Consider the following 20,488-nt stretch of genomic DNA (forward strand, 5'->3'; position numbering starts at 1 on the left):
AGACAGACACAAACATGTATACATATATATTTGTATACATATATATTTATATACATATATATGCAACATGCACGCACGCACATTTTCACAGTGCTTGAGCAAATGCAAACCTACCAAGTCAAGCATTTTCCCATATGGCCCAGGTAGCAGAGCCCTATGGATTAGGACAGTTTACAACTTTGAATATCAGAACCAGACTGTACAAAATGAACTGTATGCATTGCAGGTAACCTGTAAGATTTGAATTTACAGGAGATAAATAATCCAACAACCAGGCATTGCACTAAATAACTACACATTCAGTTTTTAATGTTGAAGGAGAAAACTTCAAAACAGTTGAACACTGAATAGTTATAAATTACAAAATTGCAAACTCTTGGGAGCAAGGACTGTGACTTTCTATGTCTGCATACAGTGTCTAACACATTTGGGGAGCAAGCACAATTTAATTTTAAAGAAGGGAAAACAAACACATAGATGTTAAACAATTTAATCAGACTCAAACGGATAAATATGTCACAACTGGGATTAGAACCCAGGTCTATTGACCCTCAACTCTGTGCTCATATCACTAGAGTGCTGCTTCCCTTAAATGTAATCACAATCCCACAAATACCTTTCCACTTTGTGGGTCAACTCTTAACCTGTGGAAAAACCATCTGAAAAATTCCATCAAGCCACTTCAAAATCTCTCCTTCTTAATTCATGATGCCAGCAGAATATCAGTCGACAGTGGCTAGGTGTTATGTTAAACTGTACAAATCATGCTTGTATTACTGTTACCGTGTCCTTCCTTCCCCACCTCACCTGTTTTTTTTCCTGCTGCCAGCTGTGTCATATCATTAACCAATATTATAAGATTTTTGGGGATCTGGTCTTTGCTTAGGGTTCCTCAATGCTAGTGGCAATATAAATAAACATATCCCTTTTCATATATTGATGTTTACAACACCAGCTCTCCAAAGCCTGTAACAGCAATATAATTTTAAAATCTCATAGGTAAGGCCTAAAAGCAACAGAATAATCTAAGTAAACCCACATTAAGGACTGTCTGCTTTTTTCCCCTCTTACCCCCTGCTTCTTGATGCACTGTTTTCCTATAGAATGCAGATAATTTGTTTCTGTTCAATGGTACACACCAAAAGTATGACAAGATCCAACAGCAGGTATTTCATATAAAAGTGTTTATTGGGCAGGAGAGGTAGGGGGGAAACAGACTGGTTTTAAAAAAAAAAATCCATCTTGGGCGCTTTTGAACACTTTTTTCCTAGATGTAGCATCATTCATTCTCTCAGGAGTCCTTTAACAAAAACATTTGAAAATATAGTATTTAACCTAAATACAACCATTTTATAACAGAAAGCTGAATAAGATGCAAAATCCACCCAACAGTAGTAAACTGGTACATGAAAATAAAAACAAACAAAAAACCCCTACCTCTACGTACAAATAAGGAGAAAATATAAAAAGAAGCAGTGATGTTTTTACTTGTATTGCCAAAAATTTTAAAAACTGAAGTTTTAAAACAAAATATTGGCTGGGTGAATTGGCATAACCAAACTGCATAAATCACAGCTAAAGACATCTGAATTCACTCACCTTTTAAAGTCTCAGACTTAGGTTAATGCAGTAATATAGAGTTTCCTGTAGATTCATGAACTGACATTGTAGAATACTTCCAAGTAAATTCACTTTAACAGGAGTATATTTTTTAATGTATACAGATTTCCAAAATGTTTTTCATTTCAGCAAAAGTCATTTTTTCCAATTTCATCTTAATGAAAAAACTGCCTTTGCCAAAATAATTTACAAATTTTATTGTATTTTAAAAGCCTGATTAAGGGCAAAACATGCATTAAGTTTTTCTGCTAAAATTACGGAAACATAATTGCAGAATGCGATTATATTCGAAGGGTCGTGTCCATAATAAAAATCTGCAGCTTAAAAGAAGCTTGGAACTTTAAGAGTTTAGTATCTGAAAAAGGCAAATATTCTATGTACTATTTTTAAAACTCTGACATTACACTGCAATGGTTAAATCAAGAAATAGCTCAACTGAAGAAGATTATGGGAAAGCCTTTGTCTTCTCAGGAGGTCTATGCTTGGTTATACAATACTGTCTTGGAAACAGTGCTTCATCAGAGGTCTGGCAGTTGGCTTCTGTTTAAAACATACTTTGCCTCGTAACATTCATCAAAGGCATAAAACATAATTGAGTCTGGCAGTACACATGGACAGCATGATGTTCAGGGGGTTGCCAGTAGACATGGGGTCCTTATATAAAGAGCTGTTTTCTTTGTTTAAAAGGGAAAATGAGTGGGAGGTGGGGAGAAAGAACAGGGAAAAAGAAACTGACTCAGAACCATAAAATATTTTTTTGAATCCAATTCAGTTCAGCTACTGAATATACAAATAGAATGTTTCAAATATGGATTGTGACACAGCTTCTGAATTGCTAAGGCAATTCATGCTTTCCTATTTTCATAGAAAAAGATAGAGGCTATAGTTATATACATCCTTCTAAATGCTCTGTGAATGCTCTGGGTTGAGTTCTAGAAGTGCTCACTTCAGTCCGAAAGTGATGGAGAGCGAATTGACCGTCCACTGGCTGGGCTGTTGGAGAAAGTGAAGGGCTCCTTCTCTTTTTCTTTGCTGTCATGTTTATGTTTATGCTTATGCTTATGTTTATGCTTTTTCTTCTTTTTCTTGTGCTCATGGTGGTGGTGGTGGTGATGATCACTGTGTTTTGAGGAATTGGATTCTTTGCTGAACACAGAGAGTGGAGCTGCTGGCACTGGAAGCATGTTCAGCTCTAGTGAAGACTGTTCTTTACCTAAGACAAAGATACAATTGGAATTTCAATTTTTACATTGTGATAAATTATTAACTCATAATTTAACATCAAAAAAGCTGTTGCTGAAATATAAGCTAGTATCTACACTCTCATGCCTCCCATCATATTTAGTATTCTAATAAAGACTCTATTAGTACACTGGTGCCATTACCTTCTGGTATTCCTAGACAAGCCTATAAGCATACTGACAGTTTCCATATTGTAGACTTGATTCTTAGCAGTGTAGGTGGGATGTGCTACTCCTTGCTTCAAATGGTATAAATTTATCCCAGATGACTAGTGACTATACAGCTAAGGAACTGCAAACATACCAATTTCAAGACACCAATTTTCCAACATAAAAGTTCAAAAACTTAATAAAAATGTTTGCAGTGAACAACTAGGGTGCGTGTGAAACATTCTGGATATAACAATAGATAATGGACAACAATAATCAAACCAACGATTGGTACTATTAAGAAGTTAAATTTCCTGTACAGGCTGATGTCAAACATTAGGCTCTGTATACAAACATGAATTTTTTGATGCTGAACTGTGGAAATAAGCTGATTTTTCAAAATATTTAACATTCAAGCATTTCCTCGCTCTTCTGAATAATACAGACATTCAAAGTTTGTCATCTTAAATAAACAGAAATCCAAATTATACTAATAGGATACCAATATTCTTTACACATCAGGATTTTACGTATTTAAGCAATACAGGAATAAGACCTCCAAGTAGATATAGGCCTATTTCATCAACACAACAAGTCTGTTCTATATTCTGAATTTTTCTTTTATCTGTAGCATTTTACAGAATTGGAGAAATATTGCAGATTGGTCTTCCCAGGGAACCATGATTTGCTCTCTATCCACTGCAAAGGCAAAACTCAGTGCAACTGCCTCTGTCTTGGTACTCCTGTTTTCTTAGAAGTCAAAACATTTCAGGAACCAACTTTGTATTTTCTCTCAATATGACTGACAATCATAGAGAAAGACTTAAAAAAAGCTCAATCTATTTAGTATATCCAAGAAAAGATTAAGAGGTGATTTGATCACCACCTATAGGTACCTACATGAGAGAAGATTACAGATAATATACTGTTCTTTAATCTAGCAGAAAAAAGCCCATAAAATCTAATGTATAATAATAATAATAGTAATAATAATAATATCCTATCTCCTAGAACTGGAAGGGACCTTGAAAGGTCATTGAGTCCAGCCCCCTGCCTTCACTAACAGGATCAAGTACTCATTTTGCCCCAGATCCCTAAATGGCTCCCTCAAGGACTGAACTCACAACCCTGGGTTTAGCAGGCCAATGCTCAAATCACTGAGCTATCCCTCCCCCCAATGTCTGGAAGCTGAAGCTTACATGCAGGCTAGGAATAAGGTGCAAATTCTTAACAGTAAGGGTGGATAATTAACCATTAGAACAATTTACCAAGGGTTATGATTTGATTCTCCATTACCTGAAGACTGGATGTCTTTCTAAAAAGCATGATCTAGCTCAACCCCTAGATATGGGCTTGATGCAGGAATTACTGGGCGAAATTAAATTGCTTATGCTATTCAGGATGTCAGATCAGATGACCACAGTGGTCCCTCTGGGCTTAAATTCTATGAACATTTTACAAAATTTAATCCTGAACTCAGCAGAATAATATATGCTTTACTATATTTGTTATCAAATAACACCATTTAACATCACAATTCAAAGCGACTTTAATTTCTGATGTACTATTAACTCTATTATGGTATATACATGACATGCACATGCTAACTAAGACATCAATCGTTGACTTTAATGCATATTAGCCACATCACTTTTTACTCTACCCTGGACAGGTGTAATCCAAATCTGTAGGCCACTTGCAAGTTTATTGCAAAAATATAAGAGACTTCTTCATGACTATACTTGTAACAATTCTTTATTTCTAATAATCTTAAATCTCTCAAAAGACCTCCCCTCTGAATCTACTTCCACTTCCTGAACCCATTCCTTTAAATTCTAGCTACTTTTTAGGCATCTAGAACAGCATGGTTTCTGCCCCCAAGCTGCAAGCATGCTGAAATACCCGTTGTAGTGAACCTATGAACCTTAGCACAATGAAAAATGAACACGTCTGCTCAAGATATTAGAATATAGCAGAACACCAATGTTATGAACAATGAGTTAAATGAACCAGATTTCCCAACCAGCAGGAGGTGGTTGAATCATGTAACAACAGTGGCATCCCTTCACATGCTGATGCCTTCAGTGCATTAGAATAATCACTTTACAGTGGTTTGAAGGACAAAAAGAAAATGGCGCATCATACTGCAACTTATGCACCATATCTACTGTCATTTTGAGATATTGAATTCATAAAATCAAAAACTTTATAAAATTGCTCAGTCCCAATTAGTTCATGAAACATGGGTAAAGAAGATTACGTTTTTGTTTCCATTGCCTTCAGTGCACAAATATTTTACATGGACACAATGTTGTATATAAATATTTTATTTGCATGTTACAGTGGCAAAGTATATCATGTATGTAAAAGGTTATTTATATGAACAATTCTATTATCACAGTACACACTAAAATAAAGAGGGTATCAGATGAGCCCAATCTATAGACTTCAGCTCCGACTAACTTGTAGGGGAGAGAGATTTTCAGATCCAGGATTTTGTTTCTGGCTCACCTCTAATACTGCTGCATTTCAGAGGGCTAGATGGCACAACATACAAAGTTTCTCTGATGCCAAAGCATACTTCTGAATCTTCCAAATGTGGAAGGGGAAGGGAACAAAGCAAGTACCGGAGGTAGTATGTTAATACTGATAAGCCAATGGTAAATGTCCCTGAATGATAGGTCAGTGCTCCCCTATGAGAGAAGCATGAAAAACTAGCTGAAAGGTGCAGCATGCTCAGGTCTCTGTCTTATTCTTCTGAGTTTGTTTTTATTTCAAAATAGTAGGTCTCAAGCTCTTATGACTGCAAAGAAAGCCTTCAAAACATGAAGCCAGTAAAATCAATGCAGAAACAAATATCTGAGTTTGCAAAGAGCCTATCCTATAACAATAGCCCTGAAGTGTGAACTGACATTTATTTCAGTGATGTTAACACAGATGTCAATGATACTTGAAATATCAACATTGTTAACTGTATCACTGCTCTTCAGAGCACGTAAGAAAAGATCTACACCAGCATTTTCCAAAGTATGGGTTGTGCCCCTTAGGGGCAGAGGAAGAATTAAGGACTAACCAAGGAGGAACAGAAAATGTATTGTGACAAAGTTCCTCCTTTACCTTGGTGGGTCCTGCGCTTATTGGCAGATTTGCTCGCTTCACAGATTCACCCTGTGGGTCAGGAAACAGTCAAGAGACCTTCCCCTCTGGTAGAGGCTATAGTCCAGGTCAATTCCTCCTGTGTTTGATCAGGAGTTGGGAGGTATGGGGGGAACCCAGGCCCGCCCTCTACTCCGGGTTCCAGCCCAGGGCCCTGTGGACTGCAGCTGTTTAGAGTGCCTCCTGGTACAGTTGCACAACACCTACAACTCCCTGAGCTACTTCCCCGTGGCCTCCTCCCAACACCTTCTTTGTCCTCACCACCGGACCTTCCTCCTGAGGTCTGATAACGCTTGTACTCCTCAGTCCTCCAGCAGTACGCATACTCACTCTCAGCTTCTTGCACACCTCTTGCTCCCACTTCCTCTCACACACTTCCTCTCCCCTGGCTTGACTGGAGTGAGCCTTTTATAGCATCAGAGGGGCCTTAATTAGAGTCAGGTGCTTAACTGCCTCACCTGACTCTTAGCAGGTTAATTGGAGTCAGGTGGTCTATTAGCCTGGAGCAGCCCCTGCTCTGGTCACTCAAGGAACAGAAAACTACTTATCCAGTGGCCAGTATATCTCCCTTCTGCTACTCTGCTGTTCCCAACTGGTCTGGGTCTATCACAGTATATATTAAAACTTGTATGCCTTTAAAACCACATGGTAGTGAACGATTGGCTTCATTTTCCAGAGAAAGGGGCTCATCTTTCAGAAGTCTAGAAAACACTAAGACAAAATGACCTTCATTAAACTGATCACTGAACTGACCATCTAAGTATTAGACTTCAAAATCAATGGCATCACTAATTTTTTTCTTCTTCAGTTGACCCAAAATCCTATATATTCATGGTTTTATCTGCCAACAACTTAAGGGAACCCCAAAATATGATCACAATGCAATCAGCAAAAACAACTGGGGAATATTATTACTATAGAAATAAGCACAGACGGCACAGATTGCACCAAAGCTTTGTATATTGTGATATAAAAAAGGAAATCAAGGCTGATTAGACTAGCTCAAATCCTTTCATATACTGTTCTTTAAATATATTCAAAACTGAGCCAGTTTGTGCCGCAGTCCTTGAATCTGACAACATTCACTTCCTTCACACAGCTGCTTCATTGACAACAGATGTTTTTCAAAAATTCTAACAGCACCAACTCCCCAAAAGACATGATATTTGATACTGCCAAAGAGTGCTTTGAAGTCAATACAGGCATCATAAATGTGTCATAAGAAGCCTGCCCAGGTGATTGAAGTAAGACATCTGTAAAATGGACTTTTGTGAGTGATTAGAAGGACTACACCTACGTTAGGCATTGACCCTCCCTAGACAGAAATCAATGTTGCACAAAGAGATCACCTTTTCATCCCCAGGATTCCCTATGATTAACGCTTACAGAAGGCCTGTATTAGCGACCTGCCAATCTGGGTGAGGAGGGCTAAATAATAATTCTTTCTAAGGCCATCAATTTCATTTCTACATTGGTCAAAGGGGGATTGCTGCAGGGAGACCATGCAATTTCTTCTTTCATGGAATAAGAATCTGAACCTGTGTTTCCCACATAATAGCAAAAAACAGTAACAAGCGGGAGAGCTCATGAATTCACTTCTGAAGTGGTTACTAGCATTCCTTGAAGCAGAATATACAAATTCAGAATCCACTTGGCATCTTCCTTTGTTCTGGATGTGCAGCTTCCAACATAATTATTAGCTTTTCTCTGTTCCAGCTAGTTGGGTAGGTGTGCAGAATTAGATGAAATTGCCAAATGAGATGAGACTCCTAGAACACCTAGCATGGTGTCAAGTATCAGGGGGTAGCCATGTTAGTCTGTATCTACAAAAACAACAAGGAGTCTGGTGGCACCTTAAAGACTAACAGATTTATTTGGGCATAAGCATCTGAAGAAGTGAGGTTTTTACCCACGAAAGCTTATGCCCAAATAAATCTGTTAGTCTTTAAGCTGCCACCAGACTCCTTGTTGTTCTTCTAGAACACCTACTTAGTCAAACAGAATGTTACAAAGACTGCAGAGATATGATGCAAGAGAAGTAGCACAGATGGGAATACAGACTTAATTTTAAACTTGAATATTTATTTTACGTGGGTAAGCTTTATTTTGATAAGCTTTAATCTTTTTTCCATCAAAATGAAAACTTTCAGAAACAAGCTGTTTGTCTTATGTCCTAGCTCCTAAATACACAGATTACTAAATTGTCTTGTTTGCGAAATAATTACAACATCTAGTTATAAGCTGTCCAACTTATTTTTAATTTTCCTGATGGATGAATGTTGAGGGGCTGTTAGGTTGCTAGGGTTATTTAAATAAATTTTTATTTTACTTTGTGCTGAAATTTTGTAAACTGGTGACATAATACATCTCAAGAGACCTCTACACCCAGAAAAGGCCATGTCAACTTCCTCAAAAGTAGTCTCCTGTTCTGTATTTTTATATTTTGGGGAGAACTACAGACTTTTTAAACTTGCTGGCTTAAGTGAGACTTTTCCCGTTTGATGTTTGCTGAAGATGATCTAATTAGCAACTCATTTTTCTGAATGCTTTGGAAGGCGGCACTGCAAGGCAGAGTGAGCAATGCTGAAAACCATAAGAATCAAGGGTGGAGCCAAGAAGCCTTCTGGGTCAATGAGCCACCTGAGAGAAGACTGACCTTCCAGAATCCTGAAACTGATCACTCACGTCATCAACAAAAAAGCTATGCCAGTCTTTGGACAGTCTCTCCCTGCACCTGAAGAAAACCCACTAACAAGAAGTGCTGTGTCAGCAATATCACTATCTGGCTCCTCAACCACAGTTCCAGCTCCTATTTCATACGAGCCGAGAAGACCACAAAAGCTGTAGAGTTCATAATTCCCCTGTTTTCGTGTTCTTCCATTTTCATTCTTGTCTTTTGTTTGTATTAGCTGGAATATGTCCCAACCCTTTTATTCTATAAATTTAGGGTGTGGTTGTATGTGTGCAACTGGGTAGCATCACCCATAAAGTCCACACAAGAAAGACATCAGAAAGAGAGTTCCCCAAGTTTCTTCATGCCATAAAACAAAGCCTCATAAAAATACTCATTAAATAAAGCGTCTTCAGTGGGTCCTAAGAATTCAAAGCTGGCAGCTGTGAACTGTCAAAGAAGAGTTGTCAAACTTCTGCTTATCAAAGGGCTCTTTTAAGGCCTGTATTGTAATTTCTCTGCACAGGAGCGGGATGAAAAGGGTTACTCATCAGACAAGAATTGAAATCTAAGGAGGAAGCTTTGTAATTGACTGTAAAATTGTGGTTCAGACATTAGATCATTCGGTTTCAGTATTTGACTGACCTGGTAAAATTCTTTAGTTGGGATTTATAACCAAACAGACAGCCACATCCTTAGAGCCTGTCTTAGAATATTATAAGCATTATTTGTTGTATTCATTTGGTGATTTAATTAATTTGATGATTTATTTCCAAACCACTATTGATAGTAACTTGGTAATTTTAGCTCGATTTATAAGTTGTATTTCTTTAATTTTAGTTTAGTATTATTAACAATAGTTTAGAAGTTTGGTAATATGTTTGCTTGATTTTTGTTTATATTTTGTTTAATAGCTTTATTAAAATTTATAAAAAGATAATGAGCCATATTTCTTTCAATAAGCCAAGTGGGTCCAGAGTCCTTGAGGACCTGTGTGGACATTAGTTTGTCAGTCTAAAAGCCCGACCAGTCCCCCCTAATTACCCTAGAACAATAAATCATTCTCTCAGTGAAATTAGCAGTTGCAACAGAATATGAGATCTCTATATGTTTTCCTGGCACAATGCATTTGTGACTCCCTGTAAGACCACAGATGAATGTCTTAGTCATATTGTGACTTTTATCTCAATGTTTATGTTATTGTTATAGCAACTTTCACACACTTTCTTCTAAAGTACCTGGAAATGCCATTCTTCATGAAGGACAGAATGGATATTAGCTCAATATACATTATGCTATTTCAGTGCTATACTGGCTCCAACAGAATCTCAAAACTTAAAAGCCACCAGATTGGAAACAAGCATATTTTAGATAATAAAATTATCCCATGCATACTGCGTACTTAGATAATATGTATTAAAGCTAGTCTACCACAACAATTACAGAAAATGTTTCCAGCTTAAAAAGGCTAAGCAAAAACAAGCCTCTGTCAATGCTGCTATCATGTTCTGAGAAACAAGAATTACTGCACATATCTACCTGCATTGTTAAGTACATTGGTATAGTGCAGGTGATCCTGTCTCCCTCTAGTGGCTGATCCTTGTGACTATAACAGCATGCTATTTACTCACAGCTGACTGAGGGCTTGTCTGTCTACATGGTGTGTTAGTGCACACCAACTGGGGTGTAAGTTCTTGTGCACACCAGTGTATTGTGTGGACACTGCTAGTGTACACTAAAGTTCTCTAGTGCACCTTAACGTAGTACAAAGAACAGGAGTACTTGTGGCACCTTAGAGACTAACAAATTTATTAGAGCATAAGTTTTCGTGGACTACAGCCCACTTCTTCGGATGCATATAGAGTGGAATAAATATTGAGGAGATATATATACACACATACAGAGAGCATAAACATCTCCTCAATATATGTTCCATTCTATATGCATCCGAAGAAGTGGGCTGTAGTCCACGAAAGCTTATGCTCTAATAAATGTGTTAGTCTCTAAAGGTGCCACAAGTACTCCTGTTCTTTTTGCGGATACAGACTAACACGGCTGCTACTCTGAAACTTAAGATAGTACAGGCTATATCAACATGCACTAAGCAACTGTTAGTGCATGCCAGTAGGGTCCACACAAATCAGTAAGCGTGTGACACGCTGGTGCCCACCCACTAGAATTTACGCCCCAGTTGGTGTGCACTAACATACTGTTAAGGGAAGCCCTGAGTGAATTAATTTTGCTCAAGTAGCAGGGATTTGTACTCTTGATACAGGTCCCAGGTTGAATTTCCACTGATAACCATGGTGTCTGTACACATGCAGCCATGTTATGTTGAATTTGTACATCAAACTGATCTTCAATAGACAATTTGTAACGGTGCAGAAATTTGTCATAAATGCATTATTTAAAAATATAGCTAAAGTATTTTCCTTCTATACTTTGAGGCAATATTTGCTCCACTCATTGTCACAAGTTTCAAATAATTCCAGCAACTTTTCACTTTCTGGCTAAATGAACCATGTTTTGAACTGTTATACCGGTGATAAACGAGAATGGGGAAAAATATAAATGAACGTTCAAGATCACCAAATGTAATCTGGTGAGTAGGTTTCTATCACATAGCCTGCAGGTAGAACTTATGTGGGCCACTGGATAGGAAAACAGTGGTCTACAAGAACAGCAGAGTGGCCATTTTTATTATTCTGGAGAAGTGAGGGAGTCAATAGAACTTATGACGTTTTTCCAACAGGATATGCCTTTTCTAATAATTGCTACACCAACTTAAAGTGCAGTGATGTCAGGAGAGTAACTACCAGTACATAGAAATTACATCTTGTTACTCAACAGATATGCTCCTTATATGCTTTCAGAGTCTCATCTGCTTATTTACTTTTTATTTTTGCAGAGTCAATACAACTAAGAGAAACTGAACTGCATACTATTGTACATTGTGAAAAGGATGGTTAACTAAAGTTCTAATTATTATGGGTGATGATGTGCTGAGCCAGAAAAGCTGAACCCAGACTGAATGTACAGGGGTCACATTTAGGGGGAAAAAAGTGTTTTACTTATAAACTTATTTATTTCAGTTTATAAGTAAAGTGAAAAAAAATTAGTCTGGAATCATTGACATAAACGTGCAATCCTGTGATACAATTTTTACAGTGTCTGATTTTAGAGTATGACTACACTTTAAGAGAAGTGAAATATGAAAGTAAACAGATTCTATTTTAAGCTTGTCTGATATAAAAGCTAATCCGATTGAAAGGACTACCTAATACAAAGGACACTTTTCCACATGGAATAAACCCGTTTCACCAAATTCATCCTGTGCAATATAGTGTATTAGTCACTTTGCAGTCTTAAATGTGACATGAAGACTGGTGTTTATATTAGAAAGAAAGAGTGCAAAGTCTTGAAATTTTTGTGATCTTTTAAGACTGACGGTGGAACATTGCCACCGTTCTTGATGATTTAATAGCAAATAAAAATTCTGTTTTTCATATTAGAAATCTGATCTTGAATGGCTTCAGATGCTCAAAAAAGGCTTCTGTTGATTCTCTCAAAGCTGCTGTACTTAGGGAAGAACTATAATTAACACAACAGCAAGTTTAAAAGATACTTCACATACTTGAATTTTCTGGGTTTAATTATTTTTTGTAAGATGCATAGAAGCATTCATGGTTTGAACAGCATAAAAGAAATTCATTATTGTATTTTTAACATATGTTTGAAAACATTTTCCAAGTGAAGCTAAACTATGAAAGGTGCTGTAATTAATTACAGCATTGAACACTGAAATCCTATTTTTTCACAGAAAAACCAGCAAGCCTCCCTTTACTATCCTGGGTGTGGGTCTCAACCCTGACCTCGTAGGGCCACCTTTATGGGTAAAAGGATACAACAGAAAGCTTGTAAAACAGTAATATAATAAAGAAAATCAAATTTACATGGTTTTCTGTAAGACACAGTAAGATGGAGAAATTTGTGTTTGAGTCCAATTTATTATCCTGTGGGGAAATCAATCAAAAAGCATGCTGAATATTATTCACAAATAGACATGGCAGCATTCAAAGCCAGCATGAACTCTCTTTCCAGCTGCTATTTACAAAGCTAGAGCTGTGTTTGGCTAATTCCCTAACGTTTTGTAAGAGCTGATGTGAGTCTGACCCACAGCTCTGAGAGGAGAGGCTGTGTATGGACTAAGACTTCACTATTTTTTCAGGGTACCTTGGTTTGGAGATGACATGAGAGCCCTGATATCTACTAATAAGATGCTCTATTTTATCACCTCCATCAAAAGCCACTTCAACACCATCAACGGTTGAAGTATGCCTACTCTGTGCCAGTCCTGCAATAATTCAAATAATTCTGAATGTCCCCTGAAAATCTTGGCTGTAAAGACTCATTGATATCTCTGGAAAACTGAGAAAATTGCATTTGAAAGCAATTCTATTTAGATATGGTATGATTTTTCCTCATTTGTTTATTATTTGAGCTCATCTGCCCTTATTGCTCACCTGAACTTCATATTTCTCTATTTGTACCAAAAAGAAGAAAAAGGTGAAGTTTTAAAAGCAAAGAATATTTTTAATAAAACTGTCCCTGGCAGTATAAATAGCAGTATAAATCAAGGAAGAAAAAACAAGAAAAAATATGCTAAGATCCAACTGTCTCAAAATACAGTATTGTATGCAGTGTAGTTGTAGCTGCATTGGTCACACGATATTAGAGATACAAAGTGAGTTAGGTAATCCTCATCCACCTTGAAGTTCTTACTCACGAAAGCTTGTGCTCCCAATACTTCTGTTAGTCTTAAAGGTGCCACAGGACCCTCTCTTGCTTTTTACAGATTCAGACTAACATAGCTACCCCTCTGATATTCCTCACCCACCTTGTCTCTCAAAATACATTGATTTTCAAAGGCTTTTAAGTGAGTTCCATGCACTTTCAGAGGCAAAGATAATGTCTGATTTCTCAGTGACCTAAGAAACGAAGTGTATTTCATCTGTGCTAAATATATAAATAGCGGGATAAATGCGTCATTCAGCACATAATCTCAGATTAACATTTCTGTCCATTATAGATCTATATAAGTAATGGCCAACTGGCCCCCATTCTACTCTGATTCAGAACACTCTCATTCTGAACCTCAGCATACTTAATGTGGAACAACATTAGAGCATGGAGCTGGCTGACGGAGAGTCCCATAAGTCCCATTTGTGAACAATTTGACACAGTTTTGCAAAGTTTCTTGTTTATGACTTTATACCCCATAGTAAGTAAAATAATAAAAAATGAAACATTGCAAAACATCACATAGAAGTTATAAATACTAACACTCAACAGATCAGCTTCTTACGCTAATGAGTATCGGTGGTAGCTGACATGCCCCAGCATGCACAATGCTTTGTGATAACAGCAGAAAAGGAGGGATGGATAGTGTCAGTCTATAAAAAGGGGAATAAGGACAACCCTGGGAACTGCGTCAGCTTAACTTCAGTAACCAGAAAGATAATGGAGCAAATAATCAAGCAATCAATTTCAAAACACCTAGAAGATAATAAGAGATAAGTAACAGTCAACATGGATTTGTCAAGATCAAATAGTGTCAAACCAACCGAATAGCTTTTTTTGACAAGATAACAAGCCTTGTGGATGGGGGGAAGTGGCAGACATGGTATATCTTGACTTTAGTAAGACTTTTGATATGTCTCACATGATCTTCTCATAAACAAACTAGGGAAATATAGCTGAGATGGAGCTATTATAAGGTGGGTGCATACCTGGTTTGAAAACTGTTCCCAGAGAGCAGTTATGAGTGGTTCACACTCAAGATGGAAGAGCATATCAAGTGGGAGTGCAGGCCTTGAGGACCCACCTTTATTGCTCCTTTCCTGGGGCGGGGTGTGGTAGGACTGCGAGGCCTCCAACAGGGGGGCCCAGTCAATTTAGGATTGAATAAGGACTGGGAATGGCTGAGCCATTACAAACATTGAATCTATCTCCCCTTGTAAGTATTCTCACACTTCTTATCAAACTGTCTGTACTGGGCTAGCTTGATTATCACTTCAAAAGTTTTTTTTCACTTACTTAATTGGCCTCTCAGAGTTGGTAAGACAACGCCCACCTGTTCATGCTCTCTGTATGTGGGTATATATATCTCCTCAATATATGTTCCATTCTATATGCATCCGAAGAAGTGGGCTGTAGCCCACAAAAGCTTATGCTCTAATAAACTTGTTAGTCTCTAAGGTGCCACAAGTACTCCTGTTCTTTTTGCGGATACAGACTAACACGGCTGCTACTCTGAAATAAGTATCTCTGAGGCCAGTTTGAGTGTCTTTATTACTAGAATTAATCCAGTTATAACTTATTCAGATTGGCCACACTATATATTTGGTACTAGAATAGATTTGCTTCTGCTTTATTGTTCTCTTCTATTTAAAAATGTTTTTTGTAACCTAATACAGTCAGAAACCAACTTTTCCAAATCAATGACTGGGTCTATTTTTCTTCTCCCTAACTTTGTTTTTCTGGCTTCGGTTTATTTTATTATTTTAATTTGCATTTTTTTTCTAAGCATAACATATTTCCTTACTAAGAAATGTATCAAAAATATACAACCAGAACACAGTAATATATATTTATATGAACTATTCTTGAATACCTAATGACATATAAGACTCACAGAAACCATTCTACACTTGCTTTTCATCAACACTCAAACATTTACTAAAGTGCATTCAGGGGGGAAAAAGCTGCAGAAGAAGAACACTTTCACTGGTTGAGACTCATATACTATCTGTGATCTGCAAATTAACCTATTCATACCTGGTGTTGATGGTCTCTCCAACATATTCAAATGATGGTAGATAAAAGCTTGACTATCATGAACAGTGTCCATATCAATTTCCTCCTCTTCCTGAGAATTTGAGAACTAAAACACCAGCAAGAAATATGTAAAAATAAGATAATATTAATAATTAACTCTAACAGGTCTTATTTTTCTGGGAAAGGAAGCAAATTTTTTATCACTGATAATGAACAAAAATGAAGGAATATATAATATAGAAGTCTTGCTCATTATCCTTCTTTCTAATTTACAGTGGAAACAGCATGTACATTTAGAACATTAATTGGCAGCTTCACTCCCTGCCAGCCAATAAAGAATCTGATGGGAGATAATTTTGCCAAAGTAATCACAACAACTACCTTACACATATGCACAGCATGCCTTTTGTTAGGCTACAGCTGTTAGAAAACTCAGCAAAAGACTCTACTGTTATACTAAATATGTTAAAGTTGAATTGCCATTTTCTTACTCTGATTTTTAGTTTGACTTTACTGTCTTCATTCTTCTCCGGTATCTGCCCTGGCTCCAATGGGGATCCAAGTGGCATATCAGCCTTCCTCTTCACCCCTTGCTGATGAACAGAAACGCTGGATGCTGTTTCTTTAACAAGATGATCATCCTCCTGAAGCAGCATTTAAAGATTAAAATTAGAAGACAGTAAAAGCATATTTAAATCTAAAAGTGACATAATGGTTGAAAACACACTTGAGTTGAACAGAATCTTCCCTGTAGTTGAGGCAAAAAATATTCCCTAAAGCCTTTCATGGACTTGTGCCAACCTCTCCTACAAACATACTTTCTCTTTACTTCAATCCTTGCTCCCTCTGCATATCTAGAACTGGCCTCTCTTCTGTCCCTTCTCACAATCATGGTACTGTTGGTGTGCAACAAATCTCGGCAGCTCCTAAAAAGCCTTTCTCTATATATCTGCCTCACTAACTCTCCTCATTTCAAATCTCAGTTGAAAATTATCATAGTTTCTGATCTAAACAAGGGATTTAGATTAATCTTCTTCAGAGGTTAAATTTAAAATTTAACACTAATTTTGTTGAATAAAAGTCAAATATAACGGTTATGCCCTTGATTTCCTTTTAGATGTCATACTAGCTTTTCTCCAAAAAGGAGGTGTGTAAGACCCCTTTGAAAATTATTGCTTAGATTAACCAAAATAAAGGTAAGAGGAACATGAAAATAAATGTATAAGTCTAATGAGTTACAAACTACAAAGTTATAGGCATTAAAAAGGAGAAAGGCTTTCCAAAGTACAATGAAAACACAAAATAAAATACAGGAAAAGACAAACGTACTTACAGAAACAGACACTAGCCCTTTCTAAAACCTAGACAAAAGTAAGGCCTACCATAGCCTTTTCTCCAAACCATTAGAAGACTCTACTACTATATTAAGGTGGTGTACCACTTCGGAATCAGGGGTGTCCCACACCAATCACGTGGCTATAAATGCATGCTTTCTAGAATTAAAACTTCAGCCTTTGAAACTTACCTCCTCCCACAGCAGATTCCAGAACAATAATTTAACAATTCTCATTCTCAAACTCACGCTCACAGAACATGCAACCTCAAAAGACAATCTAGTCAACCTAGATATGCTCTAGCATCTATCAGAAATTCTTTTTACTTCACAAAAATATATTTTTATCCTTGGTCAGGCCTCTTCATTTCATGTTCTATTATTACTCCTAACACTATTTAAGTCTGTGAAACATTCTGGAAGAAAGTTTGCCTGAGGTGCTATCCAACTTCCGTACAGTATTATTCTGTTTGAATTTCACAAGGAAAACTAAATTAGCATCAGTTTAGGGTGATTTTTTTTGAAAATGAACACAGCCATGTTCTGGGAACTGAAAAGAGATTACCTAGATTCTTAAAGCAGGAAAACGCATAAACACCCAGAAACCAAGGTATTGTGTGTGATGTAGGCACATCTAATAACAAAGACACATATTTAAGCAAGTTTCACAAACAATAGATATAGCGAAATGATGTTGTTTGCTCACACATTCTTCAGAGTATGCTGCTTCCAAGTATATTACAAGCTAATGGCCACATCTGCCTTTAAATACACATAGCTATCTGCCTATGAGTTGCTGTCAGGTGCTCAGATACAAGCAAAAAAATGTTACAGAGACGTTTATAAATAAGGACATTCATGATGCACATCTGAGGACAAAAACTAGTTATACGTGAATAAGTTAAGTGTTGCACAAATGTTGATAACTTTCAGAGGCAATTCAAAGAATCTCTGATGATCCACACATTAACACTAAATTTCTGCACTTATATTTTTATTCTCTAAAAGTTTTGAGCACAACTCTTACTCTAAAGATAAGGACTAGAGAAAAGATGGACTTTTTAGTGAGAAAAAATTCTGCATTTATTTCCCATTACTTTGAATGTATATATTATTTTTACTCCTAAGTCTGTTATATGCTTCAGAGGGAGTAAAAAAACAGGTTACTATCCCAACCTGCTTACAATCAAATTTTATACATGACCAGTGAGTTACCTTCCGCCTACTAAGTTCTCTCACTAGCACTTACTCTTATAACAGTTGATTTTTTAAAAAATTAACCTGTCACAAAAAGAGTTTCCTCTTTCTCTACTAAATGTTGACTTTTCCTTCCATAATTACATCTACCCAAGGACCACTTTAGGCAAGATTTAGTTCTGAACTAGTGGCAGTTTTTATATTAAAAATACATGACTTTAAAATCCAACATCCTGCATCCTCAAAGGCCTAGAAATGGGATCTTCATACCATTGGGAAGAGGACTTTTCTAGCTTCCCAGTGGGACCACGCAATTGAAAGGCAAACAATATCAGATTTTAAATCTGACATTTTTAGATGCTTCTATGAGTCTCTTGGAGCCATGTATTCAGGTGTAGTTGGACTCATGAGAACTAAGGCATTTGGTTTCTAGATGGAAATATAAAAAAAAAAATCTCAATATATCCCATTTTCATGTTGATAAAAATCTTTATACCACACAGGTTCTGTGTGAATAAAGCTTACTTCTTGTAAACGATACAGAAACAGTTACGTTTTAGAATGGATACAAATGAGGAGTGAGTGTGGGCTCGGGAAACTAGCTGGAAGGTCATTCCACATATTAGGGAAAAGGCACAAAGGTGGAATGAGAGAAAAAGACAGAGGGTATTAAGGCTGGCATTATATTGGAAGACTTGAGAGTAACACAGAACAAAAAGGTCAGAGGGTTAAGTCTTGGAAGTTCAGACAAGAAGTTTGAATTCATTACACAGTACAATTGGGAGCCAGCAGAAGTATTCAATTAGGGTGGGGGAGGCATGTGCAGATGGTCAGTGCTTACAGTGCTTTGGAATCCTATCAGTTGTCCATGATTGTTAGGATTGTTCATGGGTTCCTGACTGTTTGCCACTGACTCAGGGATGATGGTAGGATTAAGTACAGCTTTCTTTTCTTTCAGATTAAGGACCAGTCCAAGCTCTGGTAATGGCAAACAAGAAGGTCTACTGAGGCCAAAAAGTGTGAAGTACAGGTCCACAGCACCACATCGGAGCCTCCAGTCATGTGAAGTACCTAAAAATCAAGGAGGAGCAAGTATTAAAATGTAGAGATAATCTTAAAAAAAACAAAAAAAAAACAAAAAAAGTTGAAATGATTTGGAGCCATCACACTGTGCACATTTTTAGCCTATGCTGTCCTCATCCTTCCTCCTTCCCTCCTATTTGTTACACTCACTTGTTATGTTTGCTTTTAATAAAGACTGTAAGCTGTTTGAGGCTGGGAGCATGTCTTCCTCTATGTTCTGTACAATGCTTACCACAACAGGACTCCAATCACAACGGGAATCTTTGGGTGCTATATCACAACAACGCTAAATAATGTTAATAAAAAAACACATGCCACTAGTTTTCATATTTAACATCTCATTTTAGATTTTACTTTCAAAGACAATTAGCAGGTAAGTGGAACAACACATTGACAAACTAGCCTTTCACCTCAACAAGTCTGGATGTGAAAATGAGTTACATGAAAAATAAACTGAATTTTATTGCTTCAACCTATTCTCTAACTGTCTACATCACAAAACTATAAAATCCAGCACAACTAGCAGTCTGCGGAAGCTGTAAAATTGGAAAACTAAGCAAGAATCTTAAATAGCAGCAATCATTGCCACACCAGAAACTAGCTTCAACCAATCACATATTCTGTAGTACAAATCAATAAAATCCTGCAATTCAGTTTTGCTATACACTCAAGAGTCATGATGTTTCTACCCTGTCTTGTCTCCTGTACTGTATGATCATTATTATCTTGCCTTTGTTATAAGCCTACACATATGCGGTGTAGCTGTAGCTGTGTCAGTCCCAGGAAATTAGAGAAACAAGGTGGGTGAGAAATTGATCTTTTACTGGATCAATTTCTCTTTGTGAGAGAGACAAGCTTTCGAGCCATCCAGAGCTGAAGAAGAACTTGTCTCGCTCACCAACAGAAGTTGGTTCAATAAAAGACATTACCTCACTCACCGTGTCTCTCAAGCCTACATATACTCTTTTTAAAAATAATGTATGTTACTGAATACCATCATGAAGGAGGTCAGCTCTAGGCAAGGGACTGAGATGCAGTCTGTAATCATAAGTAAAATGAGTTGTTACTTCTGTCTGTCAGTCATTCTTGCATCCATACAACAGCAACAGACTCCAGTTACTCGTGAAGCATTATGGTCCAAGACAACCATAGTGCTAAGTCTGTGAGAAAGAGACATGACTGAAAAGTCTTTAGGGTAGG

At 37.1% G+C, this 20,488-nt stretch overlaps 1 protein-coding gene across 3 annotated transcripts in view; it reads right to left on the reverse strand.

Moving 5' to 3' along the window:
- Positions 1-278: 278 nt before the first annotated feature.
- Positions 279-20,488, reverse strand: part of TAF2 (TATA-box binding protein associated factor 2) — a 95,757-nt gene continuing 75,547 nt past the window's right edge. For all 3 annotated transcript variants that reach the window (XM_034763521.1, XM_034763520.1, XM_034763522.1), the window contains 4 exons: positions 19,047-19,276; positions 16,167-16,319; positions 15,676-15,781; positions 279-2,833 (listed from right to left, as the gene is read on the reverse strand). In XM_034763521.1, the coding sequence (XP_034619412.1) occupies positions 2,568-2,833; positions 15,676-15,781; positions 16,167-16,319; positions 19,047-19,276 (755 nt within the window). In that variant the 3' untranslated portion in view covers positions 279-2,567. The remainder of the gene's footprint in view (positions 2,834-15,675; positions 15,782-16,166; positions 16,320-19,046; positions 19,277-20,488) is intronic.

Source organism: Trachemys scripta, chromosome 2 (assembly GCF_013100865.1).
Source record: "Trachemys scripta elegans isolate TJP31775 chromosome 2, CAS_Tse_1.0, whole genome shotgun sequence".
Classification (NCBI taxonomy): domain Eukaryota; kingdom Metazoa; phylum Chordata; order Testudines; family Emydidae; genus Trachemys; species Trachemys scripta.